Source organism: Carcharodon carcharias, assembly GCF_017639515.1.
Source record: "Carcharodon carcharias isolate sCarCar2 chromosome 38 unlocalized genomic scaffold, sCarCar2.pri SUPER_38_unloc_2, whole genome shotgun sequence".
Lineage (NCBI taxonomy): Eukaryota > Metazoa > Chordata > Chondrichthyes > Lamniformes > Lamnidae > Carcharodon > Carcharodon carcharias.
This window is the reverse complement of record NW_024470786.1, coordinates 1,120,630-1,141,134: the sequence shown is the minus strand read 5'-3', so window position 1 is coordinate 1,141,134 and position 20,505 is coordinate 1,120,630. Positions and strand designations below refer to the sequence as shown.

At 51.8% G+C, this 20,505-nt stretch overlaps 1 protein-coding gene across 5 annotated transcripts in view; it reads left to right on the top strand.

Annotated features, from left to right (window-relative positions):
• The first annotated feature begins 1,094 nt into the window (after positions 1 to 1,094).
• The window catches only part of LOC121274795 (autism susceptibility gene 2 protein homolog), an 89,217-nt gene continuing 69,806 nt past the window's right edge, over positions 1,095 to 20,505 (top strand). For 4 of the 5 annotated variants that reach the window (XM_041182150.1, XM_041182152.1, XM_041182151.1 and 1 more), the window contains exon 1: positions 1,095 to 1,760. In XM_041182150.1, coding sequence (XP_041038084.1) covers positions 1,494 to 1,760 — 267 coding nt within the window. In that variant the 5' untranslated portion in view covers positions 1,095 to 1,493. The remainder of the gene's footprint in view (positions 1,761 to 20,505) is intronic. The other variant, XM_041182149.1, reaches the window with a different exon arrangement.

The following is a 20,505-nucleotide window of genomic DNA, read 5'->3' as shown; positions in this document are numbered from 1 at the left end:
CCCCCCCCTCAATCCCCTACCCCCACACACACACAAGAAACCTCCCCTTCACTTTACTGTCGGAGGATATTTATTTCCCCCCACCTCAATCCCCTACCCCCCCCACACACGCACACACAGGGACCCCCACCCTACCCACACACACACACACACACACACACACACACACACTAGAAACACCCCCCCTCACTTTACTGTCGGAGGATATTTATTCCCCCCCCTCAATCCCCTACCCACACACACACTAGAAACACCCCCCCTCACTTTACTGTCGGAGGATATTTATTCCCCCCCTCAATCCCCTACCCCCACACACACACACATTAGAAACCCCCCCTTCATTTTACTGTCAGAGGATACTTATTCCCCTCCCCCTCAATCCCCTACCCCCACACACACACATTAGAAACCTGCCCCCCCCCATCCTCACTTTACTGTCGGAGGATATTTATTCCCCCCGCCCCAAATCCCCTACACACACACACATTAGAAACCCCCCCCTCCTCATTTCTTAACCATTATATCCAAAAAGCACCCACTTTTGGAAAGGATCAGCAACTTTTTATTTTTCTTGTATGAGTTGCAACCCCACCCCACCCTCCCACAAAAAAGGAAAGTTCCCCCTTTATCTTCCTCTTCTTTCCCCTCACTCCCTACCTTCTTCCTCTGGAGCTGACTCAGTTCTGTCTCTCTCTCTCTCTCTCTCTCCCTCCCTCCCCCACCCCCCACAAATCTCTCTCTCCCTTTTTTTTGGCTTTTGTTTATCGCGATTTAGAGTCAAGCCTTTTTTTTCTCTCTCTCTCTGTCTTTGAATCCCCCTCCCAACCTCCAGCAGCAGTAAATTATTGGGGAAATTAGCCTGAAAAGAGAGGGGAAGCCTATTTTATTGGATGTGTGTGTGTGTGTTTTTTATTCCCCCCCCCCCCCCCCCCCCCACCGGCAACTCTGATTTCTTAAGAAGCAAAGTCCATCCCAAAGAACCAATCTCGGGTCTACTTGGACATTTATAAGGTGCAATATATATATTTTTTTCCTCCTCCTTTTTGCCCCACTCCCACCCACTTCAAGATTCGTGCTTTTCCTTTTTTTTTTTAAATTCTACCCCCAATCCCTCCCTCCCTCCCTCCCTTCTCTCCAGGAAGTCCATCTAAGGATATCTGTCTTCCTTTTGGAAATCCCTCGAGAAGATAATTCCAGGAGGCTCGTTTCTTTAACCCACACATGGAATGCGTCTGAGGAGTCCTTGTACTTCAGTGCTTTTGGTTTTTAAACCCCTTTCTGGAACCTCCTCTTGTGTTCGTCTACTTTTGGATGCGCTCGTAATAAGGATACGAGAACAGAAAAAGGACGTCACATTCTTCTCCATGACAGCAAGACTTTAGGAAAGGGAGTGGACTTTATCATTAATTTTTTTTTTTAAAAAGAAATATCCTTTAATATTTATATCAGTACTGACAACCCGTACAAACTTTGACAAACGGGTGAAACCGAACATGGAGTTGCCACCCAGGGCAGGTGGCTATCGCCAGAGCCGGAGGTCTCGGTCCCAGAGGGACAGAGAGAGGAAGATGGCCGGGACTGGGGGCAGGGACTCCAGGCCCTACTCGCCTTCCTCTGGGTCAGACCGAGAGACGGGGGAGGGTCCGGGCTCCTCCAGGCCCAGGCCTCCCAGGCGCAGGAGGAGGGAGTCCACGTCCTGCGAGGAGGATATCATTGATGGGTTTGCCATCACCAGCTTCCCAACGCTGGAGGCCCTGGAGGTAAGCAGTCTCCCGGTGACAGAATACACGGTTGTCGTTTATCTATGAAAGGAAGCCGTGCAGATCCCCCTCTCTCTCTCTCTCTCTCTCTCTCTCTCGCCCCTGCTCCACTCGGCCGACTTATAGCCTGACGTGCTCGTCTGATGCCTGCCTCGCTTTCAGAGAGAAAAAAAAATTAGTGCTTGCTTAAACTTGACAGTTTTTAAAAAAAAAATCTGCCACGACTCGAATAGAGAAGGGAGATTGTGTGAGTGAGTGTTTTTTTTTCCCTGTAGAAGTAGAGGATGTGGAGTCACTTCAGAAGATGCAAAAGGAAGCTTGGCTTCTGCGATATCAGATTTAACCCCTCGTTCCTGGGGTTGGTGGGGGGGGGGAGAAAGGATGAACAGGCTCTGGGGCAGTTCCCTTCCGAGGAGGGGGTGACTACGTGGGGTTGGGGAGAGGGGAGCTGGGGGTCTGCACGGGGGCGCGAGATTAAGATAGTGAAAGTTGAGCCATCGCGTGGATGCTTTCTCCCCCCCCCCCCCCCCACCATTGCGTGCGAGACCACAACTGGTGTGGGTGGTGGGGGGGGGGGGGGGGTGTGCGGTCCATCACTATATGAGTGTCCGGGGGCGAATGTGCCACTCGCTCCCACGGGGAGTGCGTGAAATGAATCGTGTTAGGTTTAAGAGGGGGGGTGGTGGTTGAAGTTGGATAAATGCACGAGGGAGGAAGGAATAGAAGGAGATGTGGATAGAGTCATAGAGGTCCACAGCACAGGAAAAGGCCCTTCGGCCCATCGAGTCTGCACCGGTTGAACAAGTCCCGAACTGTTCTAATCCCACTTTCCAGTACTAAGCCCACAGCCTCGTATCCGTGGCATCGCAAGTGCACATCCAAATACTTCTTAATGGATTGTGTGTGTGTGTGTGTGTGTGTGTTTGGGGTGGTGGGGGGGGGGGTAGATGAAGAGGGGGAGGAGGCCGGTGTGGGGTAGGAACACCCATGGAGCAGAGGGGCCGAGCGGCCTGTGGGTTTTCGTGCGCGCCTCAGAACCCAGTTTATTCGGGCTGGGGGCGGGTTGGGAGGGTTAAGTTTTGACGGGGGCTCTTTCACGTTTGGGCGGTGCAGAAGCGCTTCCTGAATCAGTGTGTCGCAGCGCGGGGAAAAATGAGTGGGGCTGTCAGGGGGACGTGGCCTTTCACGGTTGATTGTAAAGGAAGGGAATTCGTATAGCGCCTCTTGCAACCTCGGGGCATCCCGAGATGCTCTGAAGCCAATGAAATGTTTCTGAAGGTGGGAGCCGCTGTGTTCACCCAGTAAATGAAGCCACTAACCTGTGCGCAGCAAACCCCTGTGACAGCGAATACAGTCACCTCCACATACTCTGTTTATGGCCTCGGTTGAGGGATGTTGGCTCCAGGGTGCTGGGTGGAGGGGGAGGTGGGGGGTGGGGGGGAGCAGGAAGCCCCTTCGCTGTCCTTTGGGTTTGTCAGTCCGCCCAAGAGGGCAAGTGGGGCTCCCAGTTTAATGTCCTGTCCAATCGGCAGCGTTTCAATTGGTACAACGTTCCCTTGGCACTGGCGCCGGCCCTCCGGCGGCGCGGCGCTCCCTCGGCACTGGCGGCGGCGCGGCGCTCCCTCGGCACTGGCGGCGGCGCGGCGCTCCCTCGGCACTGGCGGCGGCGCGGCGCTCCCTCGGCACTGGCGGCGGCGCGGCGCTCCCTCGGCACTGGCGGCGGCGCGGCGCTCCCTCGGCACTGGCGGCACGGCGCTCCCTCGGCACTGGCGGCACGGCGCTCCCTCGGCACTGGCGGCGGCGCTCCCTCGGCACTGGCGGCGGCGCTCCCTCGGCACTGGCGGCGGCGCTCCCTCGGCACTGGCGGCGGCGCTCCCTCGGCACTGGCGGCGGCGCTCCCTCGGCACTGGCGGCGGCGCTCCCTCGGCACTGGCGGCGGCGCTCCCTCGGCACTGGCGGCGGCGCTCCCTCGGCACTGGCGGCGGCGCTCCCTCGGCACTGGCGGCGGCGCTCCCTCGGCACTGGCGGCGGCGCTCCCTCGGCACTGGCGGCGGCGCTCCCTCGGCACTGGCGGCGGCGCTCCAGCAGCGCGGCCTGAAATAAGGCTTGAGTCCGTGGAGTTGGCCTGGAACCCAGTGTCCTTTGACTCCAATGCCATCGTGGCTCACTGCTCAAGTCCCTCTCCATGTGCCGTCTTGCGCTTGGCCACGGGCCCGTCCCTGCTCCCAACTTATAGTAATCCTTACGTAGAACTGGACACCTTTAGCAGCATCTTAGTTTCACGTAGCCCCTTGTCACGTAGTGGAACATCCCAAAGGGGATTTACAGGGGCGAGTTTCACAGCAAAGCACACCCCGAGAGCCAAGAGCAGGTGACTGGGAAGCTCAGTCGCGCAAGATCCCAGCATTGCAGGAGCCCAGAGCTCTCCAAGGGTTGCAGAGATGCTGAGGGCTGGAGGCACGAGACCCATGAGTGGGTTTGAACACACGATTAAGAATTTGGAAATCGAGGCATGGCCAGGCCTGGAGCTATACCGCAGGTTGAGGGGAGGGGTAGGGGGTGGAGAGCGCAGCGGGAACTTGATGGAGGTTAGGGTACAGGGCAGTCAAGTTTAGAGCGAGCTGAAGTTGACCTCCAAAATGGGGGTGGCGGGGGGGTGAAATCTGGCCCGAGGTGGGGCACGGGGAACGGTCGAGTGTCGAGGTACCAAAGGCACCGACGACGGTTTCGACAGCGGAATAGCTGGGGCACCTTTTCCGAGCTCCAGGCCCGGCGGGACGGTGGATGCGGGGGGTGGTGGCGGCAGATAAACGCTTGGAGGGCGCCCGACCACTCGCGTTGGGCCGGCCCTCCCTGGAGTGCAGCTGCTGCGTTTGTCTAGCACCTTTCGTGACCTCAAGCCACCCCCAAAGCCTTTCCAGCCAATGACACACCCTCGAAGCGTCGGCGCTGCCGTCACGTCGGAGACTCAGCAGTCGGACGGCGCACAGCAAGCTCCCGCAAACAGCGACAGCAGATCATCTGCTTTTGTGACATTGATTGTGGGGTGAGGGGGAGGGTGGGGGTTGGGGGTAAATATTGAATTGGACGTTGACTGGAGGGAGGGTGGATAAATATTGAGTTGGACGTTGACTGGGAGAGGTGGGCGGGGGGATAAATATTGAGCTGGACGTAGGCCAGAGCCCCCTCCCCCTCCATTCCTCAAAATGCAAGAGCCGACCACCCAGCTGCAGGGGGCTGGAGTCACGTGTAGGCTGGAGCGGGTAAGGGCGGCAGATTTCCCTCCCCTCAAGGACCTCGGTGGGCCAGATGCCGGGAGTTTCCCGGTCACCATCGCCGAGACTCTCTTTCGATCCCGGAGTTTATTAACTGGGTTTAAATTTCCCCCCGGCTGCCACCGGTGGGGTTCGAACCCAGGGCACTGGCTCTGGATTGCCAGCCCGGTTTCATAACCACGACACCGCCGGTGCCTCCACTGGGACCTGCTAACTCGGAGGTGAGAGTGCGCCTGACCAGCCACGACTGTCTCGAGTGGCTGAGCAGCGAGCCCTGTTAAGGATGCCAAATTCCATGAGCGATTGGTTTCCCTCGTGTATTGTGGTCTGCTTCGGTGTTTTCACCCAGACTCTGGGGGAGGTGAATCAGCAGTGTTATCGCTCCTGCCTGTCCGGCAATGAGATCAGCAGCCTCCTGGAGGCACCCCACCCTGCCTTTGCCCGCCACCTCCAATTTGAAATCTTTTATCCTCCTCTTCAGATCTCCCTGGCGCCCCCTCCTTGAGCTGAGAAACTGCTCCGCCCTTCTTCAGCCGCCTGCCCCTTTAACCCGTCCTGCATCTTCGCCCGTGGCTCGGTGGTCAAGAGTGCTCTGTTTACACTCCCTGTGGAACGCCCCCCCCCCCCCCCCCCCCCCCGCCCTCCCTGGGAGGGGGCGGGGCACATTACTTGTTTAAATGTTGGGCGTGTCAGATTTACAGTGGCGAAGGAGGCCATTGTGCCCGTCTTGTCAGTGTCGGCTGTAACCAGCCCCAGCCCATCCTCCAGCCCCCGGTACAGTAGCCCCAGAGGCTATAGCAACCCCCCACCCCACCCCCGTGCCAACCCCAAGTGTTTGGCTGCGATGTGGGCTTCTGCCTCGGCCACCCCTGTGGGTTCCAAATCACCGCTACCGCTCTGTGAAAAAGAATTACTTCCCGACTCGCCCTTGGACCTTCCAGTTATTTTAAACCCCATCCCCCTGGTCACTGACACCTCCCTGCTCAGAGCGATAGGTCCTTCCTACCCGCTTTATCCGGGCCCCTCCTCACTTTGGACACGTCGATTGAATCTTGCCCTCGTTTCCAAAAAGAGCCCCAGCCTATCCGGTCATCGCTAAAAATTCTCCAATCCTGATCACGTCCTGTGTAAATCTCCTCTGTACCCTCACCAGTGTGAGCGCGTTGTTCTTTCAATGCACCGAGCAGAGCTGGATGCAGTACTCCAGCTGTGGCCTAACTACCATTTTAGGCAACTCCCTGCCCTGATACTCGAAGCCTCAGTTGATAACAGGTTTCCTGCCTCGCTGAGCTGTCCTGCTGCCTTCAGGGGTCTGTGGAGGTGCGCTCCAAGGTCCCTCTGTTCCTCACTATCCTACCAGTCAGTGTGGACTCGCTTGCCTCACTAGCCCTCCCCGAATGCATTAGCCTCACGCTCCACCCGATTAAACTGCATTTGTCACTTCTCTGCCCGCCTGCCCAGACCGTTGACACCTCCCCGCAGCCGACGGCTTTCTTCCTGGCTGTCAACCGCCCGGCCAGGTTTTGTGTGGTCCGCACTTTTTCTTAACCCCCGCCTCCCCAGCCGCCCCATGCCTTTACGTTTTAAATCGTTGAGATTTATCACAAACGGCCAGGGAAGCAGGACCAAGCCCTGCAGAGCCCCAAAGGGACTGCATATGTGTCAGCAAGTTGATGCAAGCTTTCAAATAACTATCTGTTTCAATGCAATCCCCTTTTATTCCCCTAAACTCCAGGGAACATGGGTCTCATGTACTCAATCCCCCCCTCCTCCTCCTCCTCAGAGGAGAGTCCCCTCATGCCTGGAAGGCTAACATGCCAGTTGCCTTCCTCATTGCCTGCTACACCTGCATGTTAAGTTTCTGTGCCTGCCATGCAAGGAGCCCACAGGTCCCTTTGGAATAGAGCTATTTACAGTACAGGAGGAGGGCATTCAGCCCGTGGAGCGACCCGGTCAGCCCTGCGCCCTGCTCGTCTCCCCCGCCCCCCCCACCATACCCCGTTAGGTTCATTCCCCTCGGGTGTCCCTCCAATTGGAATCATTCATCGTCTCTGCTTCCACTACCACCGCCCCCCCCGCCTCCCCTGTAGATAGTGAGCCCCCCAGGTTACCCCTCTCTGCGTTTAAAATAAATAGTAGTTCCGACTTGCGTTTCCCACCCTCCCCTGCATCTCTTGCTCAGGATTTCAAATCTGACCAAAGTGTAAAAGCTTCTCACTTTTTTAAAAAAAAAATTTGTGTTTCACTTCCTTCTGACAAAGTGAATGACTTCACATGCCCCCATGTGAAACGCCAGCTGCCACCTGCCAGCCCACTCAGTCAGAGAGGGCCTAACCATCTCCCGTTGACATTCACTTCTTTAAAATCATGTGGAGTGGAGGGTGGGATCCACCATTGACCAGAAACTGAACTGGACCAGCCATATAAATACTGTGGCTACAAGAGCAGGTCAGAGGCTGGGAATCCTGCGGAGAGTAACTCACCTACTGACTCCCCAAAGCCTGTCCACCATCTACAAGGCACCAGTCAGGAGTGTGATGGAATATTCCCCAGTTGCCTGGATGAGTGCGGCTCCCACTTGAGAAGCTCGACACCATCCAGGACAAAGCAGCCCCGCTCGATTGGTACCCCATCCACAAACACTCACTCCCTCCCCCACCGACGCACAGTAGCAGCAGTGTGTGTACCATCTACAAGATGCACTGCAGCAACTCACCAAGGCTCCTTCGACAGAGCCGCCCAAACCCACGACCTCTACCATCTAGAAGGACAAGGGCAGCAGACACATGGGGAACACCACCACATGGAAGTTCCCCTCTAAGCCACTCACCCATCCCGACTTGGAAATATATCAGTTGTTCCTTCACTGTCGCCGGGTCCAAATCCTGGAACTCGCTCCCTAACAGCGCTGTTGGTGTACCTACACCACACGGGGAATGCAGCGGCTCAAGAAGGCGGCTCACACACCACCTTCTCGAGGGGGCAATTAGGGATGGGCAATAAACGCTGGGCCCAGCCAGCGACGCCCACATCCCGTGAATGAATTTAAAAGAAAAAAATTCACTTAACCTCCTCACAGCCTCTTGACAGCTTACTCACCAACTTAGCTTTGTGTTGTCAGCAAACAGGGATAATGCAATGCGATGTGGAGCCCTCTCCTTTGTATGGTCTTGATGTAGCTCAGCTCACTGCCCCGAGGTGGGGTGAGATGAGAGATTTCTTCACTTGGAGGGCCGTGAATCTTCGGAATTCCCTACCCCGGAAGGCCGTGCGTGTTCAAGTTGGCGATCGAGAGGCTTGCCACGGGGAACCAAGGGGAATGCAGGGAGAGGGGTGGGAGACTGGAGTTGAAGCCCAAGATCGGCCTTGAATGGGAAGCCGGCTTGACAGGTCGAAAGGTGGCCTCCTGCTCCCGCTTGTGCGGGGACCAGGGGTGGCCTTGGAATGTTCCGGAGAATGTCGCCCCGTTTTGGTTGGCAAGAAGCGTTGGGGTTAGACAGTGCCCTCCCTGCGGGGCAAGCATCCCGTGATTGCCTCGCCAGAGAGCCGCCAAGCGAATGTTTTGACAGCAAGCCGCAGGGTGAGATGTTGGGACACAGGCCGACCGCGCTCGGTGCGTTTTTGCAGGGCCTCTGAAAAGGGGAGAGATGGGGGTTGGGGAGGGAATTCCAGAGCTTCGGGCTGGGATGCCTGAAAGCACGGCTCCAAAGGCGGAATGATGGAAATCGGAGTTGGGAGGGGGGGGGGGGGGGGGGGGGGGGGGGGGGGGGGGGAGGGGGGGCCGTGTGGGGTGCAGGAGAAAGGAGTTGGCGTTCCGGCAAGAAGCCGATATTGGAAGAGTGCACACATCTCGGAGGGTTGTATGGGGCTGGAGGAGGTTACAGAGATATGGAGGGCTGGAGGAGGTTACGCTGATAGGGAGGGGTGTAGGGGTCTGGAGGAGGTTACAGAGATAGGGAGGGTTGTAGGGGCTGGAGGAGGTTACAGAGATAGGGAGGGGTGTAGGGGGCTGGAGGAGGTTACAGAGATAGGGAGGGATGTAGGGGCTGGAGGAGGTTACAGAGATAGGGAGGGTTGTAGGGGCTGGAGGAGGTTACAGAGATAGGGAGGGGTGTAGGGGCTGGAGGAGGTTACAGAGATAGGGAGGGGTGTAGGGGCTGGAGGAGGTTACAGAGATAGGGAGGGGTGTAGGGGCTGTAGGAGGTTACAGAGATAGGGAGGGGTGTAGGGGCTGTAGGAGGTTACAGAGATAGGGAGGGGTGTAGGGCTGGAGGAGGTTACAGAGATAGGGAGGGGTGTAGGGGCTGGAGGAGGTTACAGAGATAGGGAGGGGTGTAGGGGCTGGAGGAGGTTACAGAGATAGGGAGGGTTGTCGGTGCTGGAGGAGGTTACAGAGAGGGAGAGGGGTTGGAGTTAAGGAGGCGACGAGAAACAGAGGGATTCGGTGATGAGGGTATAACTTGTAAAACTGAGACGCTGCCTGACCGGGAGTCACTGCAGGTCAACAAGAAGAGTGGCAAGGTATTGGAGTTATAAAGCCGTGTGGTAACTGAGACTTGGATGAGCTGAGGCAGTGGTGGGAATGGGCCATGTTGTATACTGTGTGAGAAGGAAGGATGAACCCCAGCTTGTACACTTCTCTCCCCATTCAAATAATTGTGTCTGTACGTTCCTCTCTCCCTCTCTCGCTTCCCCTGTTCACAGAATTGTGTATATAAACTGCTCTCCCACCCCCCCCATTCAAATAATTGTGTATATACACTCCTCTCCCACATCCCTTATTCACAGAATTGAGTTTGTACACTCCTCTCTTTTCGGCCCCCCCCCACCCCCCTGCCCATTCATAGAATTGTGTATGTACATTCCGCCGCTCCCCCCCCCCCCCCCCCCCAACCAAGCTGTCAGATTATTCCAGCCAGAAGAATGATACTGGGGGCTTGTTCCCCGTCAGGAGTTGAGTTCCACGGAACTGGGATCAAGGGGCAGGGTGATGTGTGTTTAAAGGTGCTGTCCAGCAGCTGGACTGGAGAGACACAACGTCCGGTGGAGATGTTCAGCCTGTCTCCCGGTCCAATCGCGTAAGCAGCCTTTATAACGTCCTGTTGACCCTCTGAGACAGCTCACTGTACTGCCAACAACACTGGCACTGCAACCTTTGGACAGGCTGGCAAACGGACTTTGGGCTGCTACCTCCGACACTTCATCGGGATATCGAGCAGCTCTTCCTTCTTGGGGAGGAATTCTCGCCCTCAGCCCCACCCTTGCCTTCCCACCGCCCTGATCTTTGACATCAGCAGGTTTCATTATGCCTTATTGTTTCCTCTTTACAAAAGCAGGGTGCCTGAATGAACCCTCAGCTACCAGAGGAAGGTTTGGAGTGGGTTGCTCCATTTGTTATAAATCTGGAACAGATTTATCAGCCCCTTGTGCTCCTGCCCTGTCTCTGGGTCCACCAACGCTCGATATTTTTAAAGAAAAACATTCTCACCCTCGTGTTGAGATACCTCCCCGGCCTGCTCTCTCCCCGCCAAAACACCCCAAGATCCATCTTTTTTCACCTCCTCACGCCCTCGCAAATCTCTGAGCTCCTCCAGTTGTGACCTGCTGCCCATCCCCCACTCTCCTGTATTCCAAAACTGTCCATGGCCTTGTATGCTACCCCTCTCTCCTCCTCCCTGACCTCTGCATCTCCCATAGCCCTACCAAAATCTCTGCCTCCGTGGCCTCTTGCATGTGCCCTGGTTTTTAGTTGCTCCGTCATTGACTGCTGCTCCTTCAGCTGCCTGGACCCCAAGTTGTGGAATCCCTTCCCTCGTGCGCCCCCCCCAGCCCCCCCCAGTCTGTCTTGCTCCTGGATAGACCTCTGGTGTTTGCGCGAATAGTTCCGGGGGGTTAGGGTTCTGGGGAATGGCTCCAGGGATGAGGGACTTCAGTTCCGTGGACGCATTGGAGAAGATGGGATTGTCTTCCTTTGAGAAGAACAGTGCTTGGGGCCCCAGCTATTCACAGTCTATATCAACGATTTGGATGTGGTGTCCAAATGTAACGTTCCCGAGTTTGTTGATGGGGAGGGGATGTAGATGGGGGAAGGTTTTAGACCGGCTGAGCGAGTGGGCAAGACTGTGGCAGATAGAAGATAACGTGGGGGAAAATGTCAATTCATCCAATTTAGCCGGGAAGACGGAAGTGTAGAGTCTTTATTAAATGGGGAAAGATTGGGAAGATGTCTGGAGAGACTTGGATCACGAGTCAATGAAAGCTAACATGCGGGTGCAGCAAGCAATAAGGGAGGCACGTTGGCCTTTATCAAGGGGATATGAGTACAGGAGTAAAGATGTCTTGCCGCAGTTGTACAGAGCCTCGGCGGGGGCGCACCTGGATTACCGTGTGCCGTCTTGGTCTCCTTATCCAAGGAAGGATGCACTTGCCATAGAGGGAGTACAATGAAGGCTCACCAGACTGGCCTAGGGATGGCGGGATTGTCGTATGAGGGAGAGATTGAGGAGACTGGGCCTGTATTCTCTGGGGAGTTTAGAAGCAAGTGAGATGATCTCATTGAAAAGTACGAAACTCTTACCGAGTATTTGCGGGGAGGATATTTCCCCTGGCTGGTGGTGATGATGGGGGTGGCTGGGGGGTGAGTGGAGTCTAGAACCAGGGGACACAGTCTCAGAATAAGGGGTAGGCCATTTATAACTGAAATAAGGAGGAATTTCTTTACTCAGAGGGTGGTGAAGTTTTTTTTATTCATTCATAGGATGTGAACATCGCTGGCTTGGCCAGCGTTTATTGCCCATCCCTAAATGCCCTTGTTGAGAGGGAAGTTAAGAGTCAACTACATTGCTGTGGGTCTGGGGTCACTTGTAGGCCAGACCAGGTATGGACGGCAGACTTCCTTCCCTAAAGGGCATTAGCGAACCAGATGGGTTTTTAAACAATCGACAATGGCTTCATGGTCATCATCAGAATTTAAATTCTCTAATTAAATTCTCTAATTCTCGCAGAGGGATGAAGAGGCTCAGTTATTACGTTCAAGGTAGAGATCAATAGATTTTTACATTTTAAAGTCATCAAGGGATATGGGGATAGTGTGGGAAAGTTGGAGGTAGAAAATCAGCCAGGATCTCGTTGGATGGCAGAGCAGGCTCAAGGAGCGGAGTGACCTACTCCGGCTCCTAATTCTTTTCTTCCTAAGAGAAGGTTGAGAGGAGATTGGCTAGAACTATTGAAAATGATGAGGGGTCTGGACAATGTAGATGGGGAGGAAGTATTCCCACTGGTGCCGGAGTGTGTGGTGGAGGCAGGGTCAGCCGAGGCTTTCAAGAGGGAGTTGGGTTGTTATCTGAAAAGGAAGAACGTGCAATTGGAGGCAGGGGAGTGGCACTCAGTGCAGCGCTCACTCGGAGAGCCAGTGCACCCAAGATGGGGTGAATGGGCTCCTCCTGTGCTTGTCACCGCTGTGTGATTGGTGGTAAGATCTGGCGGTGTTGGCTGAGGGAGAGAAAGCGAACGAGTCATGGTGACTTGATTCTTTTTCCAGACTGGAGGGAGATGGACAGTGCTGTTGCTACTCCCACCTCCCTCCCGAGGGTCAGTATTAGGACCATTGTTCCTTTCGATATCTCAATGACCCAGACTTAGGTACACAGGAGAACCAATTCAAAATTTGCTAGTGACCTGAACCATGGAAATGTTGTTAACAACAAGGATGACGGTAATAGACTTTGACAACACTTAGTCTGGTGAAATGGGCAGGCATGTGGCAGATACAGTTTAACAAAGAGGTGTGAGGCAATAACACTGGGCAGAAGAATGAGAGGCAATGTTAATGAAATGGTACAATTTGAAAGGGGTGCAGGAGCAGAGGGCTTGTACTTACCAAGCCTTTCAACGTGCAGGACATTGTGCAAAAGGCTGTTGGACAAACCTTGGGTTTATTCATACTCAAATGATCACAGCAGTTTATGCTGGTCGTTTTAAATTTGGCATTCTTGCATTTGTCCTGATGAGTACAGTATGAAATATGGCGTTCTTGTGTTTGTCCTGATGAGTGCAGTGTGAAATATGGCGTTCTTGTGTTTGTCCTGTTGAGTGCAGTATGAAATTTGGTGTTCTTGTGTTTGTCCTGATGAGTGCAGTATGAAATTTGGTGTTCTTGTGTTTGTCCTGATGAGTGCAGTATGAAATTTGGTGTTCTTGTGTTTGTCCTGATGAGTGCAGTATGAAATTTGGTGTTCTTGTGTTTGTCCTGATGAGTGCAGTATGACATTTGGTGTTCTTGTGTTTGTCCTGTTGAGTGCAGTATGACATTTGGTGTTCTTGTGTTTGTCCTGAGGAGTGCAGTATGACATTTGGTGTTCTTGTGTTTGTCCTGAGGAGTGTAGTATGACATTTGGTGTTCTTGTGTTTGTCCTGAGGAGTGCAGTATGAAATTTGGTGTTCTTGTGTTTGTCCTGATGAGTGCAGTATGAAATTTGGTGTTCTTGTGTTTACCCTGCTGAACACAAGAGCAATCCATTTTGGTAGCACGTCTGTTTTTAAGGAATATTCAAGTTCTACGCTACTGAGCGACTGTTTGAAACTAGACTGTTGAGGGGTGATGCCAGGAAGTAAATCTGAAATTTTGTTTTGTTTCTTCCCCCATCCCATCTTCCCCACCTCCCCCCCCCCCCGCCCCCCCCAAAGTGGGGGAGGGGGAAATGGAAGTGAGAGGGTTAAAAATGGTCTGCCTTTTTCCCCCCGAGAGCTCACCTGGCTGGAGAAAGCATTTGAGAGCTGTGAGAGCGTGTCACGTCGATGTTGTTCCTGAGTGCCGTGGCCTCGTTCCCGGGGGAGGGCAGGTTCGCCCGAGGGGAGGGTGTCAGTAGTCGGGGATGTAATTATAAGCTGTGGGGGTGACTGGCTTGCCTTCAGGAATGGCCCACGCCCATTTCTTAATTGAATCCACAAAAGCAAGCGAATCTGTTGTTAAAACAACTGATTTAAGACTGCAGTTCATTTCCAGGCTGCGGGAGAAAGGACTCGCAGGGAGCTCGTCCCAGTTTCAGCTCGTCAGTTTGAAACTCTCATTCGTAACTTCATCACCGTGAGACTTGACGTGCTCCTGGCCGGCTTGCCTGTTGCATTCTAACCTCCGAAAGTCTCAGCTGACCCAAAACACTGCTGCCCCTGTATCCTAACTCACACTGAGTCTCTTAGCCAGCAGTGGGGTGGTAGGGCAGATCTACCCTGATAGGTGCGACATTAAAATCTTGCGTTTGCTCTGATGAGTGCAGTATGAAATTTGGTCTTCTTATATTTGTCCTGAGGAGTGCAGTATGAAATTTGGTGTTCTTGTGTTTGTCCTGATGAGTGCAGTATGAAATTTGGTGTTCTTGTGTTTGCCCTGATGAGTGCAGTATGAAATTTGGCGTTCTTGTGTTTGTCCTGAGGAGTGCAGTATGAAATTTGGCGTTCTTGTGTTTGTCCTGAGGAGTGCAGTACGAAATTTGGTGTTCTTGTGTTTGTCCTGATGGGTGCAGTATGAAATTTGGTTTTCTTGTGTTTGTCCTGATGAGTGCAGTATGAAATTTGGTGTTCTTGTGTTTGTCCTGATGGGTGCAGTATGAAATTTGGCGTTCTGGTGTTTATCCTGAGGAGTGCAGTATGAAATTTGGTGTTCTGGTGTTTGTCCTGATGAGTGCAGTATGAAATTTGGCGTTCTTGTGTTTGTCCTGAGGAGTGCAGTATGAAATTTGGTGTTCTTGTGTTTGCCCTGATGAGTGCAGTATGAAATTTGGCGTTCTTGTGTTTGTCCTGATGAATGTAAGACCAATCCACTTAAGCAGCACCTTGATTTAAAAATTTGTTTTCAAATCACTCCATGGCCCCAATTTTCCCCCCAACCCACTCCCACAGTCCTGCCAATCTCTGCAATCTCGCCCAACCCCCACAGACCTCCGAACCCTGTGCTCCTCCAATTTTGGCCTCTTATGAATCTCTGATTTTTCTCAGAGGTTGGTCAGTCTGTGGAATCCTCCACACCCACCGCCCGCAGCGCCCCCCCCCCCCCCCCCCCCCCCCCCCCCCCCCCCGCAGATAGCAGTGGAGGCCGGGGCATTGAATATATTGAAGGCTAAGTTAGACAGATATTTGATCGACGAGACGGCTGTGATCTTATCGAATGGCAGAGCAGGCTCGAGGGGCCAAATGGCCACCTCCTGCTCCCATTCCTTGTGATCTTAAAGCAACCACCAGATGTCCTCCCAAGTTCCAGCGCCACGCTTTTGAAGTGTGGTCGGAACCACCCGGGGCAGCCGATTTGCGCACAGCATGATCCTGCGGTGATCAAGATAGCCCGCGTTTTGCGATGTTGATCGAGGGAACGTGCGTGGGCCAGGATACGGGGGGGTGGGGATGACTCCTTCGCTCTGTTTTGCTGCCAAGGCATGGGTTGAACGTCTCACCCGGACGCCAGCACTTCCCAGAGTGTCGTGCTGGGCGTGGGGTCTGAACCCCCAACTGTCTGCCTCTGAGCCGTGGCTAGGATCATCGTATCCTAACTTGCTGCATCAAACGGTTTCTCCTCTGCTGCCATTCGCCACCTACCTGTGTCCTCTGGTAGCTGACCCTTCTGTTTCTCGCTAATTACTCTGCCAAAAACCCTTCCTGATCTTGAGCGCCTCGATTAAATCTCCTCTCAGCCTCCTTGGCTCCAAGAGCAGCCACAGTTTCTCTTGGCAATTGGGCTTCTACATCTCTAGCGGCGCTCTGGTGCACCTCCTCTTAGCCTTCTCTTTAAGGAGAACAATCCCCGACTCCTTGCTCTCTCCACGTAACCGAAGCCCCCCCCACCAGTATCGCCAAGGCCGGAGAAGCAAAAGCCAGCGCTCTCGAGATCATTGTGACCATGTGGTGTTCACGAGAATGGTTCCAGAGATGAGGAACTTCAGTTCCGTGGATCGATTGGAGAAGTTGGGACTGTTCTCCTCGGAGTGTGGCGGAGGGAGGGTCAGTCGAGAGGTTCGAGAGGGAACAGGATTGTTATCGGGAAAGGTCGAGATGAGATTTGATGGAGGTGTTCAACATCGTGAGGGGTCTGGGACGGAGTGGATCGGGTGAAATGTTCCCATCGGGGGAAGGACGGAGAAGCAGAGGGACACAGATTGAAGGCGATGGGTAAAAGGAGTGACGGAGACACGAGGAGAAACTTTTTCACGCAGCGAGGAGTTAGGATCTGGAACGCGTTGCCTGAGAGTGTGGGGGAGGGAGGGTCAATCGAGGGGTTAGGATCTGGAACGCGCTGCCTGAGAGTGTGGGGGAGGGAGGGTCAATTGTGGGGATTAGGATCTGGAACGCGCTGCCTGAGAGTGAGGGGGAGGGAGGGTCAATCGAGGGGTTAGGATCTGGAACGTGCTGCCTGAGAGTGTGGGGGAGGGAGGGTCAGTCGAGGGGTTTGAGAGGTAATGGGGTTATTGGGAAAGCAACGTGCAGGGTTAAGGGGGAGGGGAGTGGCTGCAGTTGCGTTGCTCACTCAGAGCTAGCGCACACACGACTGGCCAAATGGCCTCCTCCCGTGCCTTTAACCGTTCTGGAACTTGTGTGTTACAGCCCTGACCCCAACCCTATTACTGGACGTTAGTGATTGCCTCACTGCTGTGAGTGCTCGGTTTGAAAAAAAATAACAGATTGACACGAAGCCCTGCGCACAGCCCCATCCCAATGTGTGGCTGGTGAGATTTCTGTGTCGCCCGTCACAAAGTGACCGAAGTTGCAGTCTCGGGTTTGTCAGCCGGATACCTCCCGCCTTGTTCGGCGACCGGTCACTCTGAAGGGCTGCCTCGTATCTCTGCGCGCAGAGGGGTCCAGAATAAGCCAGAACGACCTGCTGCAAGTAACCCTGTCCCTCTTTTCCTCCCACCCTGGCCTCTTTCCAAGCGCAAGTCACCTGTGCAGAAAAAAGTGCCTCCCATTCGTTGCTATGTAGAATGGCGTGGCGCTGTTCCCGGCCAGAGCGGAGAGAATTTGCCAAACTCTGCCTGCAAACCACATTTGCAAGGGGGCCGGGACTGGCTGTCCGCACGCAGTTCGTATGGGGTAACTCGCTCAGTGTTTTCCTGAAGGGCAACAATAAAAGTTCCACATTTATTGGAGGCCTTGCTGTAGTTTTGTAAATAGGCTCTTGTTTAATGCAGTTTGTCGTGACCCTTTCTTCAAAAAAAGAACCCTTTTTTTGCTGATGTTAATTTTCCTTTAAAGTTTGTAGAGGCTCCTTTTTTAAATGGACTGCTTGCTGGAGTTTGTAGAGGCTCTTATTTTAAATAGACTGTTTGCTGGAGTTTGTAGAGGTTCCTTTTTTAAATAGACTGTTTGCTGGAGTTTGTAGAGGCTCTTATTTTAAATCGACTGCTGGAGTTTGTAGAGGCTCCTTTTTTAAATGGACTGTTTGCTGGAGTTTGTAGAGGCTCCTTTTTTGAATGGACTGTTTGCTGGAGTTTGTAGAGGTTCCTTTTTTAAATGGACTGTTTGCTGGAGTTTGTAGAGGTTCCTTTTTTAAATAGACTGTTTGCTGGAGTTTGTAGAGGTTCCTTTTTTAAATGGACTGTTTGCTGGAGTTTGTAGAGGTTCCTTTTTTAAATAGACTGTTTGCTGGAGTTTGTAGAGGTTCCTTTTTTAAATGGACTGTTTGCTGGAGTTTGTGGAGGCTCCTTTTTTAAATGGACTGTTTGCTGGAGTTTGTAGAGGTTCCTTTTTTAAATGGACTGTTTGCTGGAGTTTGTAGAGGCTCCTTTTTTAAATGGACTGTTTGCTGGAGTTTGTAGAGGCTCTTATTTTAAATGGACTGTTTGCTGGAGTTTGTGGAGGCTCCTTTTTTAAATGGACTGTTTGCTGGAGTTTGTAGAGGCTCCTTTTTTAAATGGACTGTTTGCTGGAGTTTGTAGAGGCTCCTTTTTTAAATGGGCTGTTTGCTGGAGTTTGTAGAGGCTCTTATTTTAAATGGACTGTTTGCTGGAGTTTGTAGACGTTCCTTTTTTAAATGGACTGTTTGCTGGAGTTTGTAGACGTTCCTTTTTTAAATGGACTGTTTGCTGGAGTTTGTAGACGTTCCTTTTTTAAATGGGCTGTTTGCTGGAGTTTGTGGAGGCTCCTTTTTTAAATGGACTGTTTGCTGGAGTTTGTAGAGGTTCCTTTTTTAAATGGACTGTTTGCTGGAGTTTGTAGAGGCTCCTTTTTTAAATGGACTGTTTGCTGGAGTTTGTAGAGGCTCTTATTTTAAATGGACTGTTTGCTGGAGTTTGTGGAGGCTCCTTTTTTAAATGGACTGTTTGCTGGAGTTTGTAGAGGCTCCTTTTTTAAATGGACTGTTTGCTGGAGTTTGTAGAGGCTCCTTTTTTAAATGGGCTGTTTGCTGGAGTTTGTAGAGGCTCTTATTTTAAATGGACTGTTTGCTGGAGTTTGTAGACGTTCCTTTTTTAAATGGACTGTTTGCTGGAGTTTGTAGACGTTCCTTTTTTAAATGGACTGTTTGCTGGAGTTTGTAGACGTTCCTTTTTTAAATGGGCTGTTTGCTGGAGTTTGTAGACGTTCCTTTTTTAAATGGGCTGTTTGCTGGAGTTCGTAGAGGCTCTTATTTTAAATGGACTGTTTGCTGGAGTTTGTAGACGTTCCTTTTTTAAATGGGCTGTTTGCTGGAGTTTGTAGAGGCTCCTTTTTTAAATGGACTGTTTGCTGGAGTTTGTGGAGGCTCCTTTTTTAAATGGACTGTTTGCTGGAGTTTGTAGAGGTTCCTTTTTTAAATGGACTGTTTGCTGGAGTTTGTAGAGGCTCCTTTTTTAAATGGACTGTTTGCTGGAGTTTGTAGAGGCTCTTATTTTAAATGGACTGTTTGCTGGAGTTTGTGGAGGCTCCTTTTTTAAATGGACTGTTTGCTGGAGTTTGTAGAGGCTCCTTTTTTAAATGGACTGTTTGCTGGAGTTTGTAGAGGCTCCTTTTTTAAATGGGCTGTTTGCTGGAGTTTGTAGAGGCTCTTATTTTAAATGGACTGTTTGCTGGAGTTTGTAGAGGCTCCTTTTTTAAATGGACTGTTTGCTGGAGTTTGTAGAGGTTCCTTTTTTAAATGGACTGTTTGCTGGAGTTTGTAGAGGCTCCTTTTTTAAATGGACTGTTTGCTGGAGTTTGTAGAGGCTCTTATTTCAAATCGACTGCTGGAGTTTGTAGAGGTTCCTTTTTTAAATGGACTGTTTGCTGGAGTTTGTAGAGGCTCTTATTTCAAATCGACTGCTGGAGTTTGTAGAGGCTCCTTTTTTAAATGGACTGTTTGCTGGAGTTTGTAGAGGTTCCTTTTTTAAATGGACTGTTTGCTGGAGTTTGTAGAGGCTCCTTTTTTAAATGGACTGTTTGCTGGAGTTTGTAGACGTTCCTTTTTTAAATAGACTGTTTGCTGGAGTTTGTAGAGGTTCCTTTTTTAAATGGGCTGTTTGCTGGAGTTTGTAGAGGCTCCTTTTTTAAATAGACTGTTTGCTGGAGTTTGTAGACGTTCCTTTTTTAAATGGACTGTTTGCTGGAGTTTGTGGAGGCTCCTTTTTTAAATGGACTGTTTGCTGGAGTTTGTAGAGGCTCTTATTTTAAATAGACTGTTTGCTGGAGTTTGTAGAGGTTCCTTTTTTAAATGGACTGTTTGCTGGAGGTTGTAGAGGCTCCTTTTTTAAATGGACTGTTTGCTGGAGTTTGTAGAGGTTCCTTTTTTAAATGGACTGTTTGCTGGAGGTTGTAGAGGCTCCTTTTTTAAATGGACTGTTTGCTGGAGTTTGTAGAGGCTCTTATTTTAAATGGACTGTTTGCTGGAGTTTGTAGAGGTTCCTTTTTTAAATGGACTGTTTGCTGGAGTTTGTAGAGGCTCTTATTTTAAATGGACTGTTTGCTGGAGTTTGTAGAGGCTCCTTTTTTAAATGGACTGTTTGCTGGAGTTTGTAGAGGCTCCTTTTTTAAATGGACTGTTTGCTGGAGTTTGTAGAGGCTCCTTTTTTAAATGGACTGTTTGCTGGAGTTTGTAGAGGCTCCTTTTTTAAATGGACTGTTTGCTGGAGTTTGTAGAGGCTCTTATTTTAAATGGACTGTTTGCTGGAGTTTGTGGAGGCTCCTTTTTTAAATGGGCTGTTTGCTGGAGTTTGTAGAGGCTCTTATTTTAAATGGACTGTTTGCTGGAGTTTGTAGACGTTCCTTTTTTAAATGGACTGTTTGCTGGAGTTTGTAGACGTTCCTTTTTTAAATGGACTGTTTGCTGGAGGTTGTAGAGGCTCCTTTTTTAAATGGACTGTTTGCTGGAGTTTGTAGAGGTTCCTTTTTTAAATGGGCTGTTTGCTGGAGTTTGTAGAGGCTCTTATTTTAAATGGACTGTTTGCTGGAGTTTGTAGACGTTCCTTTTTTAAATGGACTGTTTGCTGGAGTTTGTAGACGTTCCTTTTTTAAATGGACTGTTTGCTGGAGGTTGT